Source organism: Gavia stellata, chromosome 1 (genome assembly GCF_030936135.1).
Source record: "Gavia stellata isolate bGavSte3 chromosome 1, bGavSte3.hap2, whole genome shotgun sequence".
NCBI classification, from domain to species: domain Eukaryota; kingdom Metazoa; phylum Chordata; class Aves; order Gaviiformes; family Gaviidae; genus Gavia; species Gavia stellata.
In genome coordinates, this window is record NC_082594.1 from 24,011,905 (window position 1) to 24,037,494 (window position 25,590).

The 25,590-nt window shown below is 37.4% G+C and overlaps 1 protein-coding gene across 1 annotated transcript in view; it reads right to left on the reverse strand.

Annotated features, from left to right (window-relative positions):
* Positions 1-25,590, reverse strand: part of UBL3 (ubiquitin like 3) — a 56,417-nt gene that overhangs the window by 9,577 nt on the left and 21,250 nt on the right. Inside the window, exon 2 of the mRNA XM_059820342.1 lies at positions 1,063-1,171. Coding sequence (XP_059676325.1) covers positions 1,063-1,171 — 109 coding nt within the window. The remainder of the gene's footprint in view (positions 1-1,062; positions 1,172-25,590) is intronic.

Below are 25,590 nucleotides of genomic sequence, written 5' to 3' on the forward strand. Positions count from 1 at the left end.
TACTTCAGATGACTAAAAACCTCCTCCTTCATTACATATTTTACTAAATATGTAACGCTGCATCCGAGCAAAACAGACAGCAAAGAAGTCTCCTGAAACCCTGTTCTTCCTGACCTCAAAGACCAGTTTAAGGCCTAAAATACGGATTATCAACACTAACTTTTTGGCATGAATTATTATCCACCCCACCTCTTTGACAAAGGCACCACAGAAACAGATATTGCAATGTTTTAGTATGTGTAAATAGTAGTCTTTTTTTAACATCAAAACAGTAACCCAAATGAAGTCCTGTACCAAAAGAAGCATTTTCTTTCATATGTAAAGCTATGTCTGTGTTTTGGCTATTTTCCCATGAAATCATAGCCAGGGAGAACAGAAGCACTTTGTTTTTGTGGAACTATTCATATATGTGAATACATATCTTAATTGTGAATACATATCTTAATATATATCTTAAGTTTTGTGAATACATATCTTAATTCCATTTTCCGAAGCTAGTAATCCTGCATAACACCAAATATATTCATACAAACAACCTCAGTTTCCCTCAGTCTTCTAATGACTCCTAAAATGTTCTTTTATATTTTATTTTTTTCCTGGAAAAAATATCATTATTACAGATCCTTTCCAACATAAGGCAGCAAGTACTTCAGACTCAATTTCACTAATGCGTTCTGTGACATGCCATGTTTTACATTAGCTGTCCTCACATAAGAGGTTTTATATCTCCAACATTTCCTCACACTTACTAGATCCTCTAATAAGATTGATCAAGAAACGTGTCTAGAGATAGGGGGGAAAAGTACTTCAGTCTGAGGAAGCAAATTTTAGAAATAAAGTCGGAAATGGTCCAGACATCTAAAAATCTGCCCAACCAAAGAAACAGGGAAAAAGAAGGCAAGAAGGCAGTTGTATTTCTTTATAAATCTATGCCCAGATACACAATAAACATACTTAACTTGAATGCTGAGAACAGAAATCTGTTTATTGACACTTCAGTCTGCAAATACAGGAAAGCTTCTAGCTTGCCAGTTAAAAAGCCAAAGCCACACAGCTACTCACCCATCGGCCAGTTGTCATACACATGTTTTGCAATATCTGCTGCAGAGTCATTTGGTGAAAACAGGAACTCTTTCGTTTTCCCACTTACCAAGATGAGGCGCAAATTTATCTGTAAAAAAAAAATGCAGTATTAGGAAAGTATCCAGAGAAGACTTAAACTATTACTATTTTTTTTTCAAGTTACTAAAAAGTTGCCATTGTGTTTAGAAGAAAATTGATCCAAAGTCAATCGAGAAAACAGTTTAAGATGGTGTTAAAAATAGGGTCAAAGTGGTCAATAAAATTTTGTTTGCTTACACATAATCTAGGAAGATTAAATTCTAACAGCTGGCATTTTTGATGGTAAACACCAGAAGATTCTGATAGGTAGTGATTGAATCAACTGTGCCATTAAAAAAAGCTTTCAGCAGAGTATAAAAAAATTCCAGCCAAGACACACTGGCAACATATCTTCTTGAATGAACAGGAAAAATATAAACCTGAAAAATTAACCTGAAAAGAGAGCACTAAAAATATCAAAATCTGTGCCTGAATAGCCTGTGAGCTATGTAAAGGCCCTAGCACACTCCCTCCAGTATGATATATGTCAACCCTAATCTCACCTACTGCACCTCCTACAAAACACCAGGGAGTCAGACAGCATTCTTCCTTGGTCCCAGCTGCCACAGAACTTGAACCCCTCTGCCAGTCTTCTGAACCCAAAACTTTGTTCCACCACTGTCTTTCACTACAAGCAAAGTGGTTGAAATCCACATGCAATACAGTAAAAACATCACATCATTAGTTTTTCTATCATCAATTTCCTTTATCTAACCATCAGCATCTTCAGCTATAATTTTCCTCTCTTATACTTGCAAGTTACTGAATATCATTCCTTTTCCATATAGCATTAAAATAACCTGCATAAAGAGCTAACTATGACATTACTTGCAATGCAAAAGAGATTAAATTCTGGCTCCTGAAGCAACTGCTAGCAAGGTCACAAAATGCATTTGGGTAGCTAGCACTAATCAATGCCTATGGCAAGTAGGAGTCTAGCTGCCTTTGTGTTTTGGCCTACAAGTCTAAATTGCATCAACTTTTAGCAAGACTTTAGCATACTAACTACTTGGATACTTTTTTCCAAATCATGCTCTCAAACCGTGGCTCTCATTTTAAGTTAAGTTGCAAGAAAGCTTTCCTTGTTGGAATTCAGTAAACTGTTTTCTAGATCAAATGCAAAAGGAAAAATTTACAGCGATGCCCAAGTTTTCAAGACTTCTTCAGGGTCAAAAATCTCAGCATGTCATACCCACTGAACATGACTGTCCTGCCTCAGTTACCTACTCACCACTTACTTCAGAAGCTCTCCAGACAGATTGTCTATTCTCTCGAATGCTTTGGCTTGGATTCATCCCTCCTATCTTTAAGCACGTAATGGAGGTATCCAAATTACAATCTCTATCATCCTGCACACTTCAAGGTCAATGAAGAAAATGACCCCTCCAAAAAGCAATTCAGCCTCTATTTCAAAGTGTAGCAAGGATAAAAAGAATTAGCATAGAAGGGCTAGGTTCCCCTCCCTGTCCCCCTGCTAATGCCCTTCAGAAAATACGAGTTCTGCCATTAGCCCAGCAGAGAAGCCAAGTGGTAGCTGTCTCTGGGAAAGCACCACAGTCACTGCAAGAGTATCGCTGCATGCCAGGAAATTGCAAAAAAACTTAAAGGAGAGAAGCTGCAGGAATGCTGTTTAGTCAAAGATGATTATTCAGAAAATCCAGAACACACCTGACTATAAACATTAAAGTTACATTTTCTTTGATATTTCCAGAATTAAGGAATTATTTTCAAATCTCACCACGTTTTAGCAGAAAAAGCAGAACAAGTTCCACTATTCCTGTTTACTCCAAAAACCTGACTGCTCTAATGAATTGCAACTTCAAAATGTTATGCCTAAATTTAGCAATGGCCGACTATGTCCACTTGTTGTTTTGCTTATATTGCCTTTCAGTTTAAATAGTTTCCTCCCTCTTAGCTGTCTCCACCTGTGTATGTATAGGCAACACTTACATATACAGTTTCTTTAGTTGGACTACCCAAGACCAGCTCTTCAAGCTTTCTCTAGTGAGATAACCATTTCCGCATTCATCCTAGGAGCCTGTTTCAGCACATTTCAATTTCTTCTCTTTTCTCCTCAAAACAGATAACTATTTCTGAAGCATACTAAATGATGTCTCACCAGACGTTTGTATAACACCACCAGTAATTTCCTCTGTCTACTGGAAACATCTTCTGTCATTGTGTCCCAAGATCATGTATACCTTCTTCATAACTGCACCACGTCGTTTGCTCAGTTACTTCGTACCCTTTTCTACTTTGATTCTTTCAATTATTCAGCCTCCAAGCTTGTAACTGACATTTTGGCTCTAACGCCCTAAAGCACAAGGCTCCAAATTTCATCCCACTCTTATTACTCCACCCCTCCCAGGGAAAGGAGGCTGGGTAGAAAGAAGTATTCTGCACCACAAAGATGTTTCACATCTCCCCCATGTCTGGGACCATGGCCTATGAAATCCTCAAAAAAATTTCTGTGTAACACTTCTTTCTCTCTACTTTAATAGCATTTTTCACTTCATGTCATCAACAAATTCTAGCAGCAAGATCCCTTTACAGGTACCTTTGTCATTAAATGAATCAGGAAACGTAAGACTGATCTGACAATTCATCCATAACTGTTCCAATAATAAGCTCTCTCCGAGCTGGTTTAACCCTCCTCTCAGCTAGGTCCTTTATGTTAGGCCCTTACACACACTCACAATTTCTCTATTAAATCCTAATTTCTCCTATTTAACCAACAGTTTGCAATACGGCGCCACATCAGTTACTATGTACGTATCCAGATGAAACTATGAAAATGTCTATGTAGAAAATAAGTTCTTTTCATCAAAAGTCAGCTTGCCATACTCCAGGCTTTCAGAGGTGTGGCATACTGTGCCTCATTCCACTTTGTCTGTACCTCATTATATTTAATTATCCTTTAAGCATTAATGCATCTCATTACAACATCAATATACTGCCAAAAATTTAGGAGGTTTAGACTGCATCACAAACTGTTATTGCACTTGGGAATGGGCCACCTGTTTAAAAAACAGACAAACCAACCAACCCCAAATACTTGGCAGCAGTGCCTGCTGTAGGCACTAGTGGTGAGGAGCTTTTCCACCAGCAGCCCTCCTGCCTTTCACTTGAATCTCCTCGCATCCATTTCCTCTACTCTAACTGGCTCCTGAGACTCCCCCCCTTAGCTTGCTGCCTCTGGCCAAGCAGTCCCCCAACTCTGGTTTTATGCTGGTTATCTAAGGATATCTGCTCCTTCATTTGTGTGTAGTTTATCTGTGGTGGGGATTACCCGTTTTGAAGATCATAATACCTTCCTAGGCAGTAGACATAACACCAAACCATCAGCTCCCTAGAACTGTCTGATTTGAATCCTACAAGGAGATAACTGAAAAAACCCAGAAGATTAGTCCTGCTCAGCACTTAAAATATGATTAGGGCACAGCATTAATATAGAACTAAAGTTATGCTTCAGCTAGCATAACATTGAAGAGACACATTTCTTTTTATTCTCACTACTGTGAGATTTCAGATTACCAGGCACACTAAAGTGAATACAGAAAGGAGAAGAATATCACAGAGAAATAACCAAAACTAACTTGGCTTCCTGGAAAATTTGATTAAGTCATACTTCTGCAGTTAATATACAATGTAAAATCAATATAAGCAACAGGGGGGAAAAAAAGTGAAAAATGTTAGTTCCTTCTTCCCCCCCACCCCATCTCCCCAAGATGGATAACTTAATAGTGCTGAAGTTTTTTGTTGCTAAAGAGCATTTCTTATAGTCTTACTATGAAATATAAAAGGCACAACAAGATAAACTAATAATTTTATAGGATATACTACAAAGTATGTGTAAAATGCAGGAGGAATTTTTTCATACCAAAAAAAATAATATCACTAAATATCAGCAGAAGCCCAAAATAAATCCTTAAATCAGTCAAGCAGATGTTGCATCAAGTGCAAGGAAACAGCTGCTCTAAATGAAAGGTTAAAGTATTCTTATTTATAGTACAGCATGCCACTGACACATTTAGTTTGCATGTTTGTCTATATATATGCGCATATATATAAGATATATATATATATCTTTATATTTCTTAATCTTGGCTTGAAGGAATCTTAGTCTTGAGTTGCACATCACGCTACCTCAAAGGGTTTGAAGCAAATAATCCCAAAATTTGCCTTAAAATTTAGAGTCTAATCTCATTCCCCTTAAGAGCATTGGGAAATTTAATGGTTTGCAGCTACTGTACTACTTATTCTGCAAGCCTGAGAACCCCACTTCAAACAAACTACAGGGGACCTGAAACAAACCTTTCTGGTAAAATGCCACTGATGAAAGTTCGTATTTAAAAGAAAAAAAAAAAAAAACAGCACATGTGTATATACATTTACTCAAAGGGAAGTGCAGAAAATAAATCTTGGTTAGGTAGAGAAGTTTTGACACAAAAGCAGCAAATTTTAATTTTTCAAGTTATAAAAGCATTCTTAGCAGTCTTAGCTACCCTGTATCCTATTTCCTATGTTAAAAGTTAGCAAGGAAGTTGTATCTGTATCCCTTGTATGCTTAAAGCCCCTCCACCTATTCTTGTCAAAGAGGCTTGGTCCCAAGACACTTTTGTGATTCTCGTTGCTCTTCCACAGGGGACATAACAACGACCATCCTGACTTTTTTTTTTCAGGCTACCAAAGGGAATTCCAGCCTTCTGCTACAGCAAACTGATAAGGATCATATCCTCACACTTCTGCATTATAGCACCAACGGCAACATTACTGATGAAAGCAGTTAATGAGAGCCACAGTATCAGAAGTAGGATTAAATACAATTTGTGGACTACATCCTCTCTGTACGGTTATATAATAGCACATTCTGTTTGTGATATCAAGCATGCAAATCTTGCCCTCTCTCCCCCCCACACCAAAGCCCACAGCAGTCTCATAATTACAGTCCAGTAACTACCCCATCAGTTGCATCACATACACAATACAGAATTTCAGTGTAGATTATATACCGTAAATCAAAAAAACCCCATACATTTTTTAGAAAATGTATATGCAAAGATTGTAGTAACAACTGTGACCACAACTTTTGGAACAGAAGTTTGGGTCATGTATATGCAGATGTAGAATAAGTTGTGTTTTGTTTGTTATAGGCATCTGCAGAGTTTTTTCATTCCTTGAGGTGTAAATACAAAGTATCTTAGTGCCACAGTGCTTCTAATTTCACAGATAAAGTTAAGTAAATGGGAAGTCACTTCAACATCAAGAAATAAGAGATTTACAACCTACACAATGTTTCTTGATGTTGAAGTGATTTCTCATCTATTCAGTTAAACAAGTTACTTTGTTCTCAATTTTATGCTCCAGTAGCAGCTTAAGATTCCTCCCATCCTACAATTAAAATGCAGAGGAGGAAAAGTGTCCTATCGCCACATGCTATACAACCACAAGTTTAAACTTAGTGCTTTTCTTCAGCTGTTTAAGATTAAAATACATGCACAAGAGTATTTTTTTTCCTTTTCTTAATACATGTGAAATTGAATTAAAAACTAGCGATGAACCAGAAGAGAAAGCAGTAAGAGCGTTCAGAAATACAGACTGAAGTTCCTCTTCTCAAAATTCAATACGTTTACTTCCTAGTTCAAGTTCATAATTGTAAAAAATAAGTTTGTTCTTCAAAGACACATCAAAGTTTTCTAACGACTCTAGGCCAAAGAGAAACCTCACAGCATGATGCAGTACACTTTACTGGCTGAATTCCACCAGATTCACATAAGAAGTTGAACCAAGCCTGAGTAACAGTCTAAGTGAAACAGCAGCATTACACAGGCCAAGTGTGCTTGTTTTGGCTGGGGTAGGGTTAGTTTTCTTCATAGCAGCTAGTGTGGGGCTATGTTTTGGATTTGTGCTGGAAACAATGTTGATAAAGCAGGAATGTTTGAGTTACTGCTGAGCAGGGCTTGCACAGAGTCAAGGTCTTTTCTGCTCTTCACACCACCCCACCGGTGAGTAGGCTGGGGGTGCATGGGAAGTTGGGAGGGGACACAGCCGGGACAGCTGACCCCGACTGACCAAAGGGATATCCCATACCATATGATGTCATGCTCAGCATATAAAGCTGGGGAAGGAAGAAGGAAAGGGGGGACATTGGGAGTAATGGCATTCATCTTCCCAAGTAACCGTTACACATGACGGAGCCCTGCTTTCCTGCAGATAGCCGAACACCTGCCTGCCGATGGGAAGTAGTGAATGAATTCCTTGCTTTGCTTTGATTCCTTGCTCGGCTTTTGTCTTTATCTCAACCCACGAGTTTTCTCACTTCTACTCTTCCGATTCTCTCCCCCATCCCACCTGGGGGGAGCGAGCGAGCGGCTGTGTGGTACTTAGTTGCCGGCTGGGACTAAACCACAACACCAAGTTAGCAGGGACCTGCAGGTTCTAGACTCCAGTTCACTCCAAAGGTAGACGTATCATCTCATGTAATCCCTTCTGGAAATGTATCCACCTGAATATAGTGAAGAACTTCAGTTTTTACACTCCCTGGAAGGCTGCTCTAGAACCTGACTGTCCCATTGAGTGGAACTTTCTTCTAATACCCAGCATAAATTTATTCTTGGACAGGTTACATTCACTGATGCCAGACCTACTTTGTGCTCTAATTATAATAGGCTTTTTCCCAGCTTAGGATTTTGATGGCTTTCTTCTACATCTGCAGACAAGGACACACTTTGCTAAAATAAACAAGCAAAGGTTTTCCTCACTAATAGGTTGGCCCTTGGTGCGATCACTGTGCTTCAGAGCTTTGAAGCACATCAACAGAGGTTAAGGAAACAGGCTTGGTTAGGCTGGAGGCCTGGTGGGCATGAGGCATCTTTCCTATGCCTAAATTACCAAGACAAACGACCTCTTTACTGATGTCCAAGACAGAAGAACAAGAGACAATCGTCATAAATGGAAACAAGAAGCTTTGAACTGTGATAAGGAAAAAAGTTCTTGCCTTAAGGACATCAAAGCAGTGGAAGAGTTCACCCAGAGATGCTTTGGAAGCTCTGTCCTTGGGGGTTTTCAAGACCCTACCTACAAAGCCCCGAGCAACCTGGTCTGAATTCAGCGGTGACCCTGCTTCCAGCAGGAGGTTGGGCTAGAAAATTTCTCGAGGTCCTTTCCAAAGTGAATGATGCTACAATTCACTTTAATCTGCATCTACTTTAGTTTTGATTCATTTGTCTTAAGTATACATGATTAGAATTATACATAATATTTCAGGAATTTATAAAATTATACTAGAACCTCCTTAAATCAACTGCAAATGCTTCTCCATTTTCCATATGAACACCACAACTGTCTCGCATTTGCAATGCAGTAATCTTGCAATGCTCTTCTCTAGTCCAATCATTTCCATGACATAAGCCTTCAAGCTTGTATTACAAAATATTGCTTTTAACCACCCATTATGTGCAGGGTATTTTTATATTAATGAAATTGATTTTGTTCCTATTAATTCAGTCTTTGAGATAATCCAAACTTTTCCATACAACACCATGATCATCTTCTGTACTATTGGTGCCTCCAGATTTTCATCATGAACAAGTTTCATCAGCATACTGATTTTTCCTTGTGTCAGTAGCATAAACGAAATCATCAGAAAGATAGCTGGTCCCAAAATTAATCTTTAAAGAATTCCACTAAGCATAACTGCCAGCCTGACACTTCCACACTGAACGCTATCTTACCATCTTCTCCACTCAAGTCACACACTTTATCAAACCCTGCCTTCCCAAACCAATCCTTTCCTACGCAACATCAACTACTCACTGAAGTCCAACCAGACAACGCCTCTTCTGCATTTCCCTCATCTGAAAAACACTCTCCTTCCAAAGAAAATTGTCTAATGAATACATCATAATCTAACTTGGGTAAATATATATTGTGAATTTTATTCCATTATTTCTTCTCTGCTCCTTCTCAATATCCTTCTTGAGGTGGGTATTCATCTGTCAAATTCAAAGTCTCTCTCCAAATCCTTTCACTCATTTAGCATGCAGGTATCTTATACCTTCAATGTCTTCGACCTGAAGAAACACCAAGCATGCAAATTCTTCAGGTATGCTGCTTATACGAACCCAGTACACTTAGTTTAATAAGCATCTGTCCCCTGGAAATCCAAACCCTTATATACACTCCTACTTTGTTTATTCTTCCATTTGATTTTAACTGTATCAGCTTGTGATCATTGGATCCAATGCCATTTTCCCAAGCAGCCTTCTGAAGATTTCCAGAGCTTTCTGGGAATTTAAGAGACATCTAGAATAATATTAGGTCCTTCTTGGCCAAGTAACTAGCTGGTAGAGGGACTGAGATGCAGGTGCATAAGGTAAGAAAGTAAGCGAGCAAAAAGTATGAATTTGTAGCCCACCAATGCAAGCATTCTCACGAGAGAGAAGAGATCTTTGATTCTGGACTCTTGTTCAAGAGTCACTTGGTAAAATAAATAAAACTATAGTTGTTATGTATCACACTTCTGGACACCTATTTTCAACAGATGCTTTATAGGGAATACAGGTAACTTAACTGCACTTCCTCAACTGAATATCTAAAATTTACATTTGGCAACACTCAGAACCCCTACATTTAGCTTTAGATGCACAAAGGGGCTTTGCTCTACCCTTACAATACCTTGCACCTGTAATAAATTTACTTCATATCAGGGGAAAAAAAATGGACATGGAACATGAGAAGTAACATAAATTGTCAATGTGACTGAACAAAGCTCTGAAGTTTCATTGCCAGACGGCTGACAGAACTGCATCAGTCATGCAAAGCCACACCACTTGTGAAAGTAGAGCGATCCCAACATGACACCATGAAAGCGTGACAGCATCCCACATCACTCTATTCAAGACTAAGGTGAACTTCATAACCATTTCCAATGACATACTCATCTTTAGATTACTACAAAAGGAAAGAAATACATTTTTATGTGCAACTGCTTTCTCAAACAAAGAACGGCCAAGGCAACTTTGCACTGATAAAAACTAAGTTAGCAAATTTCAGAGAAGTTTGAAGTGAAGGGAAAGAGAAAACCAAAATGAAGCATAATCAAATTTTATTTAGAGGAGGAAAAAGCAAAACCCTATAAGCATTTAACTTAGTAGCTATAATAGAGCTAGCTGTTTCTATGGAAACCATGACATTTTTGAACTTAAAAATCATAGTGCTTGGTCACACTTCATCCATTCTCTCATTTCAAGTTCAAGTAACATAGGAACAATGGCAATATATTCTTCAATATCCTCCTACGAGTTCCAGGGTTATCTTTTAAGAAACAGCTAGGAAACAGTGCTCTTCAAAAGAAATTAATACAGATACTATCATAAATAACTAGTAGAATACAATGCATTTCAGTGGAGTTTACATACTGTTTCCTTTACTATCCTGACTACTAGCATTCCTGGGACAAAGCTTGTTTTGCCCCCTCCCCCCCCCCTTTTTTTTGGAGCAGCATGAGGTGAACACACAACACCAAAGCATCAGCTGGAGTTAGTTAAGAATTTTCACTGAAAATCTGTTTTAGTAAGAAAGTAAAAACAGAAGAATAACCTTTTCCTGAAATATACTGATTCTATCAGTAAAAGATTTTTCAGTAATTGGATAAAGTAAAAGTCACAAATGCCCACCCAGGAATAACTTCTCTCCCAGCAGTACAAGATAACAGAGCCACTCCATTACCTGAACAATGGAAGTACTCAAGTATCTGGTCTTCTCAGCTCAAATGGCATTTTGCCTACTGTATCCCAGGTGCATGCTTTAATCATAGGGTACAGAATTAACCTGTCTCCTACCAGACACCAAGCAAATCCACTCTGACAAGAAAGATTCAGAGAAAGACCTACTCCAATTACTCATTAGCCAGAGACACGGCAGTTTCACCCTACACATGCAAAATAAATTTCTCTTATGTTATGACAAAATTGTCTAAGTCTATCATAATCATAATGTGTAAATTACAGCATGCAGAAGACCATGTTTTGGAATTAAGCTTCAATACAAATAGGTAGCAAAACCAGCAGAAAGAGTTAACCGTGTGGCATCCAAGCTTGCTATTTTCAAAGTTCATCCTTTCAACCCAGTGTTGGAGTAAGTGTACTTTCACTTTGAAATGAAGTGAATAAAACACGAAACTGAGAAACTGATACCCTCAGATTAACAGGAAATTTTGGTAGAGATCATTTTAGCAATCAGTATGCCATGCTGAACCAGTCATTTCAAAACACAAGAGTGGAAATAATAATAAAACTGCATCAAATGCCAATGCATGCATGAGAAGCTCGTGCTAGTGGAGTGAACCGGTTGGCTCTGGTGAGCACAGTCACAGCAAGGAGGTTTGATAACTCCAGTGGTTTAGAGCTTCTGCTCTCAGGAGGGACTCCCGATGAAACTGGAACCAGCCCATCCTGGAGCAACATATCCTGGGAGTCCCTGGTCTGTAGCACATGGAGTTAGTGGTGAAGCAGCAACAAACACAGGCTATTGTGTGACTTCTTCAGAACATACATACAATAATAGCAGAGAAGAGCGTTCCAGGTTTTCTTTCTGAAGTGGGAAAGAGTGTGAGTAGGAGACAGAAGAAGGTGTCTGCTTTTATATTTTCAGTCTCTTCTCCCTAAAAATACCTTCTAATGACATGCATTCCAACATTTGACTCCAAAATTTAAAAGTTAAATCAGCTCATACCATCATGTTACCATCCTCTCATCTCTTCAAGACCTGTCCCTGAATAAGCCCATCACCTTGTTTTCACCCTCTCGTATCAGTTGGTATTTAAAGCTTAGAAGTTCACTACACAAATATGAATAACGATAATGCTAGGCACTTACTTAAATTCGGATTTAATTCTGCTATAACTCAACATTTGTTCTAATGTATTCTACAGAGAGAATATTTACGTAATATTTTAAAATATTATTTAGGACAATTCCGTGTCATCTTTAAAGAGAGAGCTGCAAGACCATCAAGTTTGTGAATGCTTATTTTGTGAAATGTCTAACATCTCAGATTTGAAAATGAATACCACTGCTGCTGCTAACAAAGGAGAAAATACAATTCCAAGGAACTGGTTCCATACATAGCTCCTTTTTCCAAGTCCAAGGGGCAGACAGATACTCTCCACCCCTTTTTAATCCCCAGCAAATTATTTTTTCCTACCTTTAACCAATTTTGTGGGGCTCAGTTTGATTTAACTCATGTTCCTAGAAGTTTCAGATGCAGCTGTTCCACAGTTACAAAAGAAAGACTAATGAAGGACAAGGAAGAGTATATCGAATGTTCTGTTTGTGCACTATGAGAAAACAGGCAGAAAGCTGAGTTTCCTGCTGCATAAGGGAAATTTCAAAAACTACATACAATATACCTAGACTGGGAGGTATTACAATTTTATAACCAGAACAGGTCAGTGAGACCACAGACAGAGCTGAAAGTAATCTTTCCGTTATAGCCTGGATAAAAAACAAACATCAGCTTCAATCTGACCAGAAATGAAGTTTGGCAAGAAAAAAAAATGTGAACACAAAGAAAACATTAAAAAATACAGAAAAAAAAAATGGACATTTCAAGGGAGCGGCTATTAACTGGAAGCAATCAAAACAATGATAATTCCAAGCAGCACATGGCCATGGATATCATCTAGTTCCATGTACTAATTTTCAGGAAAGACAAGTGGGGTTTTTTTGGGTTTGGGTTTTGTTTTTGTTTTTTTGAAATGGAGTTTTAAAAAGTGATTTCTCATTTTAATTTATCTAAACATAATAAACATGTATTGGGCTTTCTGCATTCCTGAATTAACCTTTATAGCAGAAGTCCTATTGCTCTTCCCCCTCTTCCTGCTTTCTACCATGCGAGACAGGAACAGCAATTAAGGATCTCTTAAAAAGTTAGTGTATATATTCATTTTTCACTTCTCACGAAAAAGACACAAGTAACTAGCCAATTTAGAAATTTCCTTGGAAAAAATCTTTAAATAAGGAAAAAAAAGCATTTATTGAAAAAGAAAACAAAAAAACACCAAAGCACCCCACTTTCTTGGAAATTAAATCTCCACCCCTTAGTTCCTTATGAGAGCATAAAGATTCATGAGATGATACTTTTCCTCAGAAACAAATTAATCTCCAACGCAAAGCCTATTTTTAAAATGTGCTACTCTGCAGGCCCCAAAAAAGGGACAGTGACAACCAAGTACAAAAATAGCCTGATTCGGAGCAGAAGAGAAATAACTGAAGAGCAAGGAAACAGCCTTCTGAATCCAATTTTGTCTTCTATTCTATTTTCTCTTGTAATAACTGTTGCATTATATGTTTTTAATGCAGTTGACTGTGCAGTACAAGAAACACACTGCGACTAAGTAGACAATTACAGCTAATATAAATACTATTTGCCATTTAAACTAGACACAGCTTGAAAAATTCTAGGAAAAAAAGGTCACTCCCTAAAGACAAATAAAGAGTGACGTAGTCCCCTGAAAGTCCCCTCATACCAGCTCTAAGCTATTAATAACATCAGAGAAGGGCAACAAAGCTGGTGGGTGATCTGGAGCACAAGCCTTATGAGGAGTGGTTGAGAGACATGGGATTGTTTAGCCTGGAGAAGAGGAGGCTCAGGGGAGACATTATCACTCTCTACAACTACCTGAAAGGGGGTTGCAGAGAGGTGGGTGCTGGCCTCTTCTCCCAAGTGACAAGTGATAGGACAAGAAGAAATGGCTGCAAGTTGCGCCAAGGGAGGTTTAGATGGGATATTAGGAAAAATTTCTTCACCGAAAGCGTTGTCAGACACTGGAACAGGCTGCCCAGGGAGGTGGTTGAGTCACCATCCCTGGAGGTATTTAAAAGACATGTGGATGAGGCGCTTAGGGACATGGTTTAGTGGTGGACTTAGCAAGGTTAGGTTTACGGTTAGACTTGATGATCTCAAAGGTCTTTTCCAAACTAAATGATTCTATGATTATACAAATAAAAAAAACCCTTAGCCCTAAGATTTTTCAGGACCTACATCCCAATGGAAATGCCAGCAATAGGAGGCAAGTTTGCAGCTTCTCACTCTAGAGTCATTTTGGGACTCTGCTGACAGGTCCTTCACCTCGTATGATTCTGTATCTTGGTCAGCACTAAAGTATTAAACTTTCAAGCCTTGAGAGAGTGTCAAAAACAAAATGGAAAAAGTTTTAAATATCTTTTAAAATATGAAAGAGGCAAAGAGTTGCACCTTGACTTAGAGATGTACTTCAGTTCACTTGGGTGGAAATACCATAAAATTAAATTTTTATTATTAGCTACTGATTCCTAGCTTCTCTGGGCTTTCTGTGTATCATGGCAGTCAGCCAAAGTTTTGCCATTCCAAAGTACTGTCTAAATCACTGAGCTAATTAACGGCAAGAGACAGGGCATTACATATTTTTGTCTCTGATGCAAAAGATAGTTCAAATTTTAATCAAAATGGATGTTTCAATGACCATAGATCTCGTTTACTCTAGCGAAAGCAACCAACTCGGATATGAATGAGAACACAACCTTTTCTAACTGTTTTCCTCCTAAAATAGCCCAGAGAAAACACTGAATTATGTGATAAGAGATCAAGGATTGTGATGCTGATGTCACATTATTCAAAATACAACTCTTCAAGAGCAAACAGTTTGACCTTGACCTATGCCTGTACTTCTCAGAACAGAATAATGAACACTCTTTACCTTTCATTTTTTCCTTCCTCAATGAGTTACCCTTAATGTTCAACAAAAATGTAAGACATTTTTATAGAAAGCTTACATGTTTTTGTTCTATTTAAACATTATGGCACTAATTCATCCCCAAGCTACGCCTGGTGAAGTCAACTGACTTACGTTAATGAGTGATATCACAAATAAGGTCTGATCCAGTTGTTCATTGTGCTCTGCATTCACTGTTGAATACTAAAAGGCACAGCTTATTCACCTTGCTGTTACTGCATGCTAGTCAAGTGCTTGTGTTCTCCCAACCAGCTGGCAGTCTAATAGTAATTCTTATCCCATTTCCCATCATGAAGAGCACTAGTGCATCCAGTATGTCTAATGACTAAAACAGTTAAAGCTGCCCTTTCATTTTGGCCTCCTCCTTCTAGGGTATTGTTAAGCCTTCTACAGAGTCAGAAACATACAATTTACCAGTTGTTAGCTTACAGCTCAACTTCCTTGGATGATCTAGTTCCTGATGCAGTATCCCTGTATGTCTACCACACGGTTTGGTGAAGTACTTGCCACCACAGTAGTCAAGCGCTTCCAAAGAGGACTGTATCTGCCTGGCAAGGTACCTTAAACTTTTTCATCCACGGAAAGAGTTTTCCTCAAATAAAATTAGATTTTAGTGAGGACAAAAAAAAAAATTTCATAAGAAAAGCTTTTTAGGACGGCACACATTTAATATCGTTCATTTGTCTTGTATGCCCAGAGTCTACACAAAAAGCATCAAATTATATAAAAATGTTTCATTCCAGCCTCCCAGAAAAATCTATCTACATAGCAATAAAAAGCACAAATTTAAGATCCAACTGATATTCAGGCATCTTTTAAGCATAAATATCATCTTGGTCTAGGATGTCACTAAACCTTTAGCAGGAGGGGAGAATAGCGATGCCTTCTTGAAGGCATTACAGTCTTTTAATCGGTAGCAATTATAAGCAACACCAGTCATGGCTCTCAGTTCTTACTGCATCAACAACTACATTATAACAAGCCATCTGCTCTGTGTCAAAGTAGTGAGTAAGGTTGGCTTCTGTGAATCTGGGGCAACATGTGTTCTAGCTTGCATCTTAATTATGGTTTACAAACCACTATGTATGGAAAACTACAGAGGTATGTTATTGAAAGCTCCCCAAAGTATCTATGATTCTTACCTTTAAAACAAAAAAGAATTCGTATTACTTCCCTGAAATAATTTGTTGGAATCTATATACCTAGGCAACAGGAGAATAACCCATTTAACAGGCTTTTCTCCTCATACATTGTGACTTTTGCTAGAATAAAATAATTTTAGACTTAAGTCATATTCCAAATCCTAAACTTTCCTGCCCTTATGTTTTTAGCATATGTGGTCAATACAGTTAGCACATACTACTCACCACCTGAACACATCCAAGCTCTGAGACGTGGAGATGACCTGTCTCTCTCTTCCCCTTTTGTTTCTCATGTACTCCAATTGTTAGCTTTTTAGGATAGCTGCTTGTTTTGCTTTATATATAATACTTTCAGGCTACAGCTCATTTACAGAACATATTTTTTAAAACTAAGAGTGTTTTATTAATAGTTCCACAAATTCTATAATGGATTGTAAAGACCCTCTCACCCCCTCTTTTCGTTAAGGGAAAAGGCACGACAGTCTAGCATAGCATCAATGACTGACCATGTTATGAAAAAATCTCACTGGTACCACTGGTTATGACTAACTATAGTTAATGGAGAATTACTTCCCAGACAATTACTGAACTTTTGTAATTATCTCAATTGAAGCACTACTTTGATGTTACAAGAAACAGCAAACACTCTTTCCCAAAAACAAACAAGCCAGAAGGTCTTCTTTCTTACTGGGATTCAACATGTTCAACTTAGAGTTGTGGATAGATGTTCATGTCAGCTATGATGACCAATCTTTAACAAAAATAATTATTAAAAAAAAAGAAGAGAAAACACCTTTCATTACAGGAAAGAAAGATGCCGTATCTTTGCATTTGCTGTCATGACATGATAAAAGTTAAAGCAACTATGCTTTTGGAGAGAAAAGTATAAGAATAGAATTTAACAAGGTCTCTGTCAGGAGACACAACCTCCATTAGCATGAATCTTTTTTTGGGGAAAATACGTATGTATGTATCGACTGAAGGTATATTCTGTGCATACCACCTGATGTTAACAGTGATATAGTTCAAATGTTTCTAGTTATCAGCCAACTGATTTTCTAGCTAATTACTAAGTCACAGTTACAGCACAGTAGCAGAATTGTAGATATAACTATTTCTTACAAAGGGTCTAGCACATACTCACAAGACAGAATAGAAAATACAGCTGCTCTATAGGAACAGAATGAAAGTCCACATAGTCAGAACTATTTCATTCTTCCCAATAGTTTGGGAGACAAATCATTATACAAAGCTGAAAGGAGGATCTGGCATTTAGAAAGAAAAGTGCATTTGTCATACAAAACAGCTATCAAGAAAACTATTGTCTTAAGCTACCCACGGCTTGGGCAACTATTCAGCTAAGAGTCAATCAGCATCAACCTGCGACTAGTGATACTGTCACTTAGTGGTGCCAGACACATCTATGGCATCATCTGCTTTTCATATTAACATTCTCATTCAGAAATTAGTTTTCAAAGAACATAATGAATTCTCATGTGCATATAACTATTTCATTTATTACTTCAACAGGCAAGACTGTTTCCTTATAATAAACAGCCTACCAAATTATACAAAGTAAGTGTTGCATGAACACTGTGTAGTGTTTACACTACAAATCAAGGCTCTGAGTAGCTGGGTAAGTATACTCTGTGCCAGATACTGTCTAGGCTCTAAACATCACCACGTTACAGGAAAGTTCAATCTTGTCATATTGGAATTACATTTGTTACTGTGTCAACTAATTGACAGGTGAGTACCACCCCAGGACAGTTCAGTTCTGATTTAGTCTAAATAAGTGTATGTGATGCTAAAAAAAAAATTTTTTTTTTTTTTAATTTAAGACTTTTTAATAGAGTTTGAAACCACTACAAAGCAACTAAACAAGGCAGCCCAGAGAAGAGCGACAAAGGAAACTGTAGAAGTGGAACAAGATGGCACGCTACAAAAACTTGTAAAACATGGAAACTGTCTCCCTGGAAAAACAAAGAAACAAACAACAAACCAAACAGAAAACTCAAAGCAAAACAACAACAGCAAAAAAACCTCAAACCCAACCCAGTTCCAGATTTCAAAGAACACAGGAATAACATCAGCAAGGGAAAGAGAACAGCACAAAAGGAAGAAAATCCAGTACAATGGTGATGAACATGGCATGGAATGAGACTGATGGCCATCAGCTACGATCTTTGTAAAGCTACATGAAGCCTATGAGGCTCTATGTCATGAAAAGTAACTGTCCACAAATATTCATGGCCAAGCAGTTAGAAATAAACAAAACCAAGGTACTGATCGTCTGAGCCTCTCAAGTTGCAAACCTTTCACAGAAATACCAGTTGAATATACATAACATGCCGTGCCCCACAAAAAGCTTGCCCAAAGTACCTCTGAGCCAAAGGTTTTGAAACTTTTAATCAAATATCAAAGATTATACTCTATCCTGGCAAAAACTAGTTTCATATTTTAAAAACTGCAGCACAGAGAACTGTAACAGACAGTAAGCAAAACTTCTCTCTTCAAAACCCATGGTATTTTGGACCTTTCCAATACATGCCTCAAAGGTAGGATTAAAAAGTTTAATTAGCTTTTCATGCAAGTACTGAACCAGCTGATCATATTCACCTTCCTCCCCAAGTGCGTCAGTAAAATCATCAGGGTACTATTTGCTCTCTGAAGAAGAGACCATTATTGTGATTACCTGCTAACTCTCAAATCTCAAGAGCCTCAGTGTCATGTTCTTAAAACAATGCAGGGAAGATCGCATGTATGCTCATACATTAAGCAGCCCAGACTTCACAGTCTTGCACCCATCCAAACTCTGAAACAGGTAACACAACTGTTCTCCATAATCCATTTTCCTTTCTTTAGCTGTGAAGAAAATGGATGTCATCCATAAAACTAAAATCTTTACATTAATAAATGCAGTATTACTTACATTACAAACACTTATATACACTATATTGGGATATATAACATATTAATGTAATAGGACAATCTTCAACACACTAAGTATCAAAACAAGAATAGGCCTCCATAAAGATATTTTATAAAAATCAGTGTAAGAGAAGGGCAAAGGATCTGAAACTCAAAACAGAGATCAAACACAAATGCATGTAAGAAAATAGATTAAGTAGTGAAAAAGTGACTAGTGTTTTTAAAACACACTGGTGTTTTAAGTATTATCTGGAATATATATACTGAGTGAATCTCATTGCATTATAATGAAAAATAAGTCACATTCAATGCCGCTATGAAAAATTAAGATATGTTACCTGTAAAATTCAGTTTTATTAATAGTGTGATGCTACATACAATACCAATAATTTGTGCTTTCACAAAGATAGAAGAAAACTGAGACAGTATTTCTATCTTACATTCTAGAATGCTTGTCAGCTCACAAGTTTAAACGTCTCTTAAACTTCCGAGATACTTGAGTTGCAAAGGAAGTATTATTGGCATTTTGCAAACGACACCTCCACCTTTCCCCACCAAAGCCTCTGCTAAACAAAAGAGTAAGGTCCATATACCAGCAAGCACTTCCATAATTATTAATTACAGTATTACTTCTCAGTATAAAAACTACCTATGGAGAATACTAACTTGCAGATGGATCTCCACACAGTGGACTTCAATGCACAAAACTGCCCTATGTAATCAATTATTACATTACAGCGTAAGAATCTCAAAGTTAACCCAACTAAATCGACCCCAATTTGAGAAGTTTCCAAAATTTTCAATTTTGCTATATCTAACTTTTCATGCAGAATTTAAAATTAAGGTAAAACAAGATATAAAGAGTACTCTGTCATTTTGCAACATATGGGTGAAGTTATAAAGCAACAAAACCAGAGGGGGGGTAAGATAAAAAGTTGTTTAGAACTTTTCTTGCCTCTTGTGGTTAAAGTGAAGGAATAAAATACCATCAAAGATCAATCCAAGTATCTAACATAGCTGGAGTCTTATTTTGACACAATCCCATTCTGGATATCTCAGAGAAAAGAGTAAAATCTTTATGGGGAGTCTCAGTTCCACAGTGCCATAACTGAAGGATATTCTCCTCCCTTCAATGACTGTTTTTGGCTCTTGAAAATTAACAGCTTGCCTTGACACAAGTCATGACAGTCATTTTTACAATGATTCTTATTAAATTACATCTTTTGCCTCATTAAAACAAACTAGTAAATTCTACTGAATACTTACCTCACACAAGCTCTATGCTCTTTAAATCTTAACAATTCATCTGCCTCTCTGTCCAAAGACACTTTATATAGATATCAACTCCGACAGCACTTTCCCATCCTTTTTCTTATCCCAAATGAAGGATTAAGCATGTTTTTCATGTCCAAAAAGGTAGCAATTCAGCATACGGCCCACTCAAGTTTGGTCTGTTTTGAAAGATTGTACTTAATCAAGAAAAAGTGTCCTTTTACCCCCAAAACAGCATTTTTTACCCTTGCATATACCTGAATTTCACGTTTCTCCTTGAACTTAAGGGCTAATAACAATACATAGCTATAGAACATATTATTTTCTAAGTTAATGTTTACTATTAAACATAATTCACAATGTGATATTTCCATGTATAAAGTCGAAGTCAAATACAACTGCACTAAGTCTAAGTTGCATGGAGAGGTTTGAAAGAACATAACTTTGAGCTTTCTTTAAATACTGATAATCATTACCACAAACACGTGCACATACGCACAGAGAAAACACGCTTCTTCAGAGCTTTGCAAATTGCAACACAAAACCAAATGTTTCTTGCCTACTAATTATTTCTTTTGCGGTTTGGTAACAACAGTTGCACAGACAGACAGTACTTGTGGTAAGCTAAGTAAGTAGAGGGACATAAATCAAAAGACTATTTCACCCTACTTCTCTGCTTCACAAGCTACATTCACAGACACTCCTCAGTTAAAGACTTCCAAACTTTCCAAAGGAAAATACAATGGTAATTAATACTCCCTCGTTATTATACTGTTTGCTTCATCAAGGAAGGAAGTATAACTGACAGTGCAAACCACAGGAGACAAAGTCAGTGATTCTTAATTTATTTTTTCCCCCTCTCAGTCAAATAAACTGTCCTCTGAATGGACGCTGAGTGTCCACCTAACACTGATTCAATAGGAAATGATTACAAGAGAGGCCTCTGCATCATCTTTTATGTGCTTGAGGGGGACCTGGAAGTTTGACCTGCAGCTTCCCAGGCTGCTGCTTCTGCTACCTCACAACAACAGGCTGAAGCCAAACAGATTCTCCTAAATGTTGTACTGCTTCATAGAAAAGCATTAAAAAGAAAAGCAAAGAGAAATATTAATGATGACAAGCTGCTAAATGGACGTCCTTCCATTCCCCTCTGTCTCTCCAAAAACACACACATGCTTTCGTATGATTTTTGTCCTGCACAGAAACCACTGCAGATAGAAACACTAAGAAATATATATAGGGGAAAAAACACCCCTATCCTATAAGCAAAGCAGCAAGATTAACAGCTGGAAGCATGCGTTCATGACAACAGGCCACAGACATAAGCCTCAACCTAAGAAAGCCTTCCATTTCCATTTTGAAAGCTGTGCTATGCACACTTTGAATAGTTTTAGTTAGACACATTGCCCCTGGAAATGGGTGTAAAAGTACTACTCTAAGTACATGCTCTTAGACTGAGCTTAAGAAAAAAAACACCAAACATTTTTCACCAGTGTCTTCCACAGACAGTGGTGCACTGTGCAGAGAATGAAATTACTGAACCATCAGCTTCCAAAATTAACATGTTTTCATTCACTAACCAAACCAGAACCATAATAAGCACTCTGTGTGTTCAGGCACAGCCAAAGACCTTACAAATTCTGATCAAGAGTGCTTAATACAGAGAACAACTTTCAGTTATTCTAATGGTACTTAAAGAATTTTAATATATTTTTATATTAGCCTCTTTTAGTTTTTTTAAGACTTAAAGTGTGCTCTAGCATAGAAATTGTATTACTAATCAAATTTTTTTCCCCTTGCATACGTTCAAGTATGAAAGCAGTACAAAATGCAGAACAAATATTCAATTTCTTGCAATAACAGATTACTTCCCTTTCCATAAAAACAAGCATTAAGTGTTCATGAACTATAAATAAATAATATCTTTTAATAGATTAGATATTTTTGTGTACAATAAAGGGTTAGTAGAGTTATTTTGTTTTTTAAACAGTCACATTTACTTTAATTGCTCTTGAAACAATAAGATCACATTTTTGATGTTTAAAAATGCAGGTTGTACATTCACCTCAAACTTGCCCAGAAAAATGTTTTTAGAGAAACAGACACAGATTCACTGCATTAATAATACATTAAGGCAGGAGGAAGGAAAGTGATGGTTAATAGTAACCAACGTTTTCTATTGAAGCCTTCTGCCACTAATCACACTTAATATTCTGAGACTTCCATCTCTGAGGCTGGGATTTTCTACACTGGTTCTCACTTAACATAGGGCTTGCTCTGCTTGCCTAAAAGGAGGACCAGAATGAAATGACCACTTCTGCAAGAAGTGAAAGGACAAAGAAAAAGGGGAAACACTCCCACATATTTTTAAAAAAAACAACTTTTTTAATTAAAAGCTTGAAAAAATTGTATCAAGACAAATGGAAATAAGTTTAAAGGTCCAGTGGTAAGGTCTGAATAATGTACCATATTTTCAACATTAACTGATTGATGATCTATACACAGCCATGATCTATACACCTTCTAACTCAAGAGAAGAAAATTCTTCTATTTACAATTACGTTGGCAACCATGTCAGAACACACCACATTTACTCCTTCCTGAAAGAGTAACATCTTAAAGGGAAGCTTCGCAACAAGTCATCCTTTGCGGATGTCATTTTAGCCGATAGCTTTCGGATAATTAATTCATTGGCCAACATCACTGTCTGTAGATAAGGTTTATTTCCTACTTCAATTCACAATGAATTAGATGCAACTACATAAAGAAGTAAATACAACTGAAGAAACCAACCATCCACAGCGATACAGGTAAGTATACAACACTGCGGAAATCTTTATATAAGCATTACGTACCATATTCAGCTTCCCTCATGAATCATCCTATACAATTAACTTTACTTTTTCTAGGTGGGTAAGTTCTTGCTCCTTGGTTAAAAACAGCACAAATCACTAGAAAACACGTATTACATCACCCTTCCTGTTTGACTGTGACTTGTTAGGAAGCCAGAAACAAATTTATTTCCGAAAGGTGAACAAGAACTGCAATAAAACACTCTGATGACTTTGCTTAATCCCTAGTCTCCTCTGGACTGCTGTGATCCCATGTGCTCTTTGCCCTCCCTGCCTCTTACAACACTTCAGCTTCCTATCAATCTTCTTATCTATTTTCCTAACTTTTCTCCCTTTCAGCAGTGTTTTCTGCTTACCAGAACCCAGCCCAAGGTGACTTATTTGTGTTCACACATTTATCTGACATTATACATTGAACCACTTTCCCTCAATTTAAGTCTGCATATCCAACAATTCATTTTATCTGTAGGTAGTTCGTTCTCAGCACAATCCAAAGTATGCTTATATTTTCATGCCTATATTTTACCTTCAAACTCTTGTCCTACTTGTACCTACTACTTTTGTCCCATTTTTCTGACTGCTGTGAGTAGCTGCTGACCAGGACTTTCACCATTCATGCACACCTTACAATTTCAGATTGCCTTGAATATAATTCCCGCCCCCCCCCCCCCAAACATAGACAGACACCATCCACCTTTTCCTTACTTATCTGTATTGCAATATTGCCTAGAAATCAAAGTCTAACACACTTAACTTTGACCAGAATAAAGAAACTGTCCCTTATAACTCAAGGTTGGCAAGGAAATACAAAATCCCTACAAACCATAAAGATAGCACTGCTGACTTATTACGGTCAGTGGTCTTAGAACATCACCTAAGCGTTGTCAAAATTCTTGCAGAAATCTGTACAAGAAATTCAGGAGGAAAAAAAATGGAAAATGTTAATTTTCCAGTACACATATACAAAATTCTTTCTGAACAGAATGGGCAGCATGGGATAAAGATCAAGATGTACTCACTGGATCATTAAGTGCACGCGCAGGAACAGTTGCCACTGACAGCCAAACAACCCAGCAGAAAACAGAAGCATATGATACAAAGATAAGCAATCTATTTTTCATGAACTAGGGAAGAAAGAGATAGTGAACGGATATATTAAGAATGCAAACATTACATTTGCATCTTTGCAGATCATTCTGGAAGCATACAAAAGGGGTCAGAGAAAAGGATGCTGCAGTAACTGAAAAATGAGATGAGGAGAACCTGGAGAGTTCTAACTGTAGGGACAAGTAAAGAGAACGTAAGTTAAAGTTGCTATGACAGATATCTCACTGAGGCCTTTCAATCACATCCATTCAAAAATGGCACTGGATCAGAAAGCTGATACTGCCCACATAACCAAAACAGAGGTAAAAGCAGATGGCTTTAGGCCCAGTTCCACTTGAGCTAATCAAAGATGTGTCAGAGGGACAGCCAGATTTCAGCTGGACCAGCAGACAAGCCTGGACTAGAGGTTTTCATACAAACCTGGCAGCAGATGGTTCTGTCTATGAACGAGGAAACATTTGGTAAAGTTGTAGCAGTGAGAGACAGAGCAGAGACAGGTGCACAAACACCACTGAGCAAAGTAGCAAGGACAGAGTGTTGCGAAATCTCTACAAGCAAGCTTGGAGTGAAAGAGAGTTAAGAGTCATCTGAAGAGGATGCAATAAATACACTGCAGAAAAAACAAAACAAGATAAAATAATGTTATAGCATCCCTGAAGGATGGACTACCTCAAATCCATTATCACCCCAAAGCTGTAATTTATTGCCACACCTGGTCCCAAATCTACAACCAATACTGAGATATATATATTTATCTCATTTAGATGTTAGTAACAAGTGTGTTATTTAATGGATGTTGTATACAGATAGATGATGTAGTTGAAGATGACATTTCTCTCAAAGATTTATAGGCATTAGAGCAGGCACAGAAGGAAGAACAAGAAGTTCTAAGTCTTCTTTAGTTATTATTAACAGGACAAAAACAATTGAAAATGACACCTGATAAAACAAAATTGCAGTTCCATCTTCAAGAAAGCAAGACAGTACTTGTGTTAGCACAGCAGAAGACATTCTCTGAAGTATAAATTAAGATGTTTCAAGGGAGAGATTAAGTATGTTCACAGCCTTTCAGGATTTTTAAAAAGCCAGGGATTTAAAATAAAATAAAAAATTAAAGAGGTTCCACGAGAAGCAACTACATATGGAACACAACACAAAAAGACAGCATCCCTATCAAGGTAGGCTTCCAGAAATAAAATATGGCAAACCATCTGGATACAAGAGAGAGGTCTTCCAGATTCTATCTTTATGTAAATCAATTAACTATAATCCTCTCTTCCACTTCTGTATTTGTGTTCTTTATATCATTTATGTTTTCTACTTGAAATATTATAAATAGAGCATGTGTTTT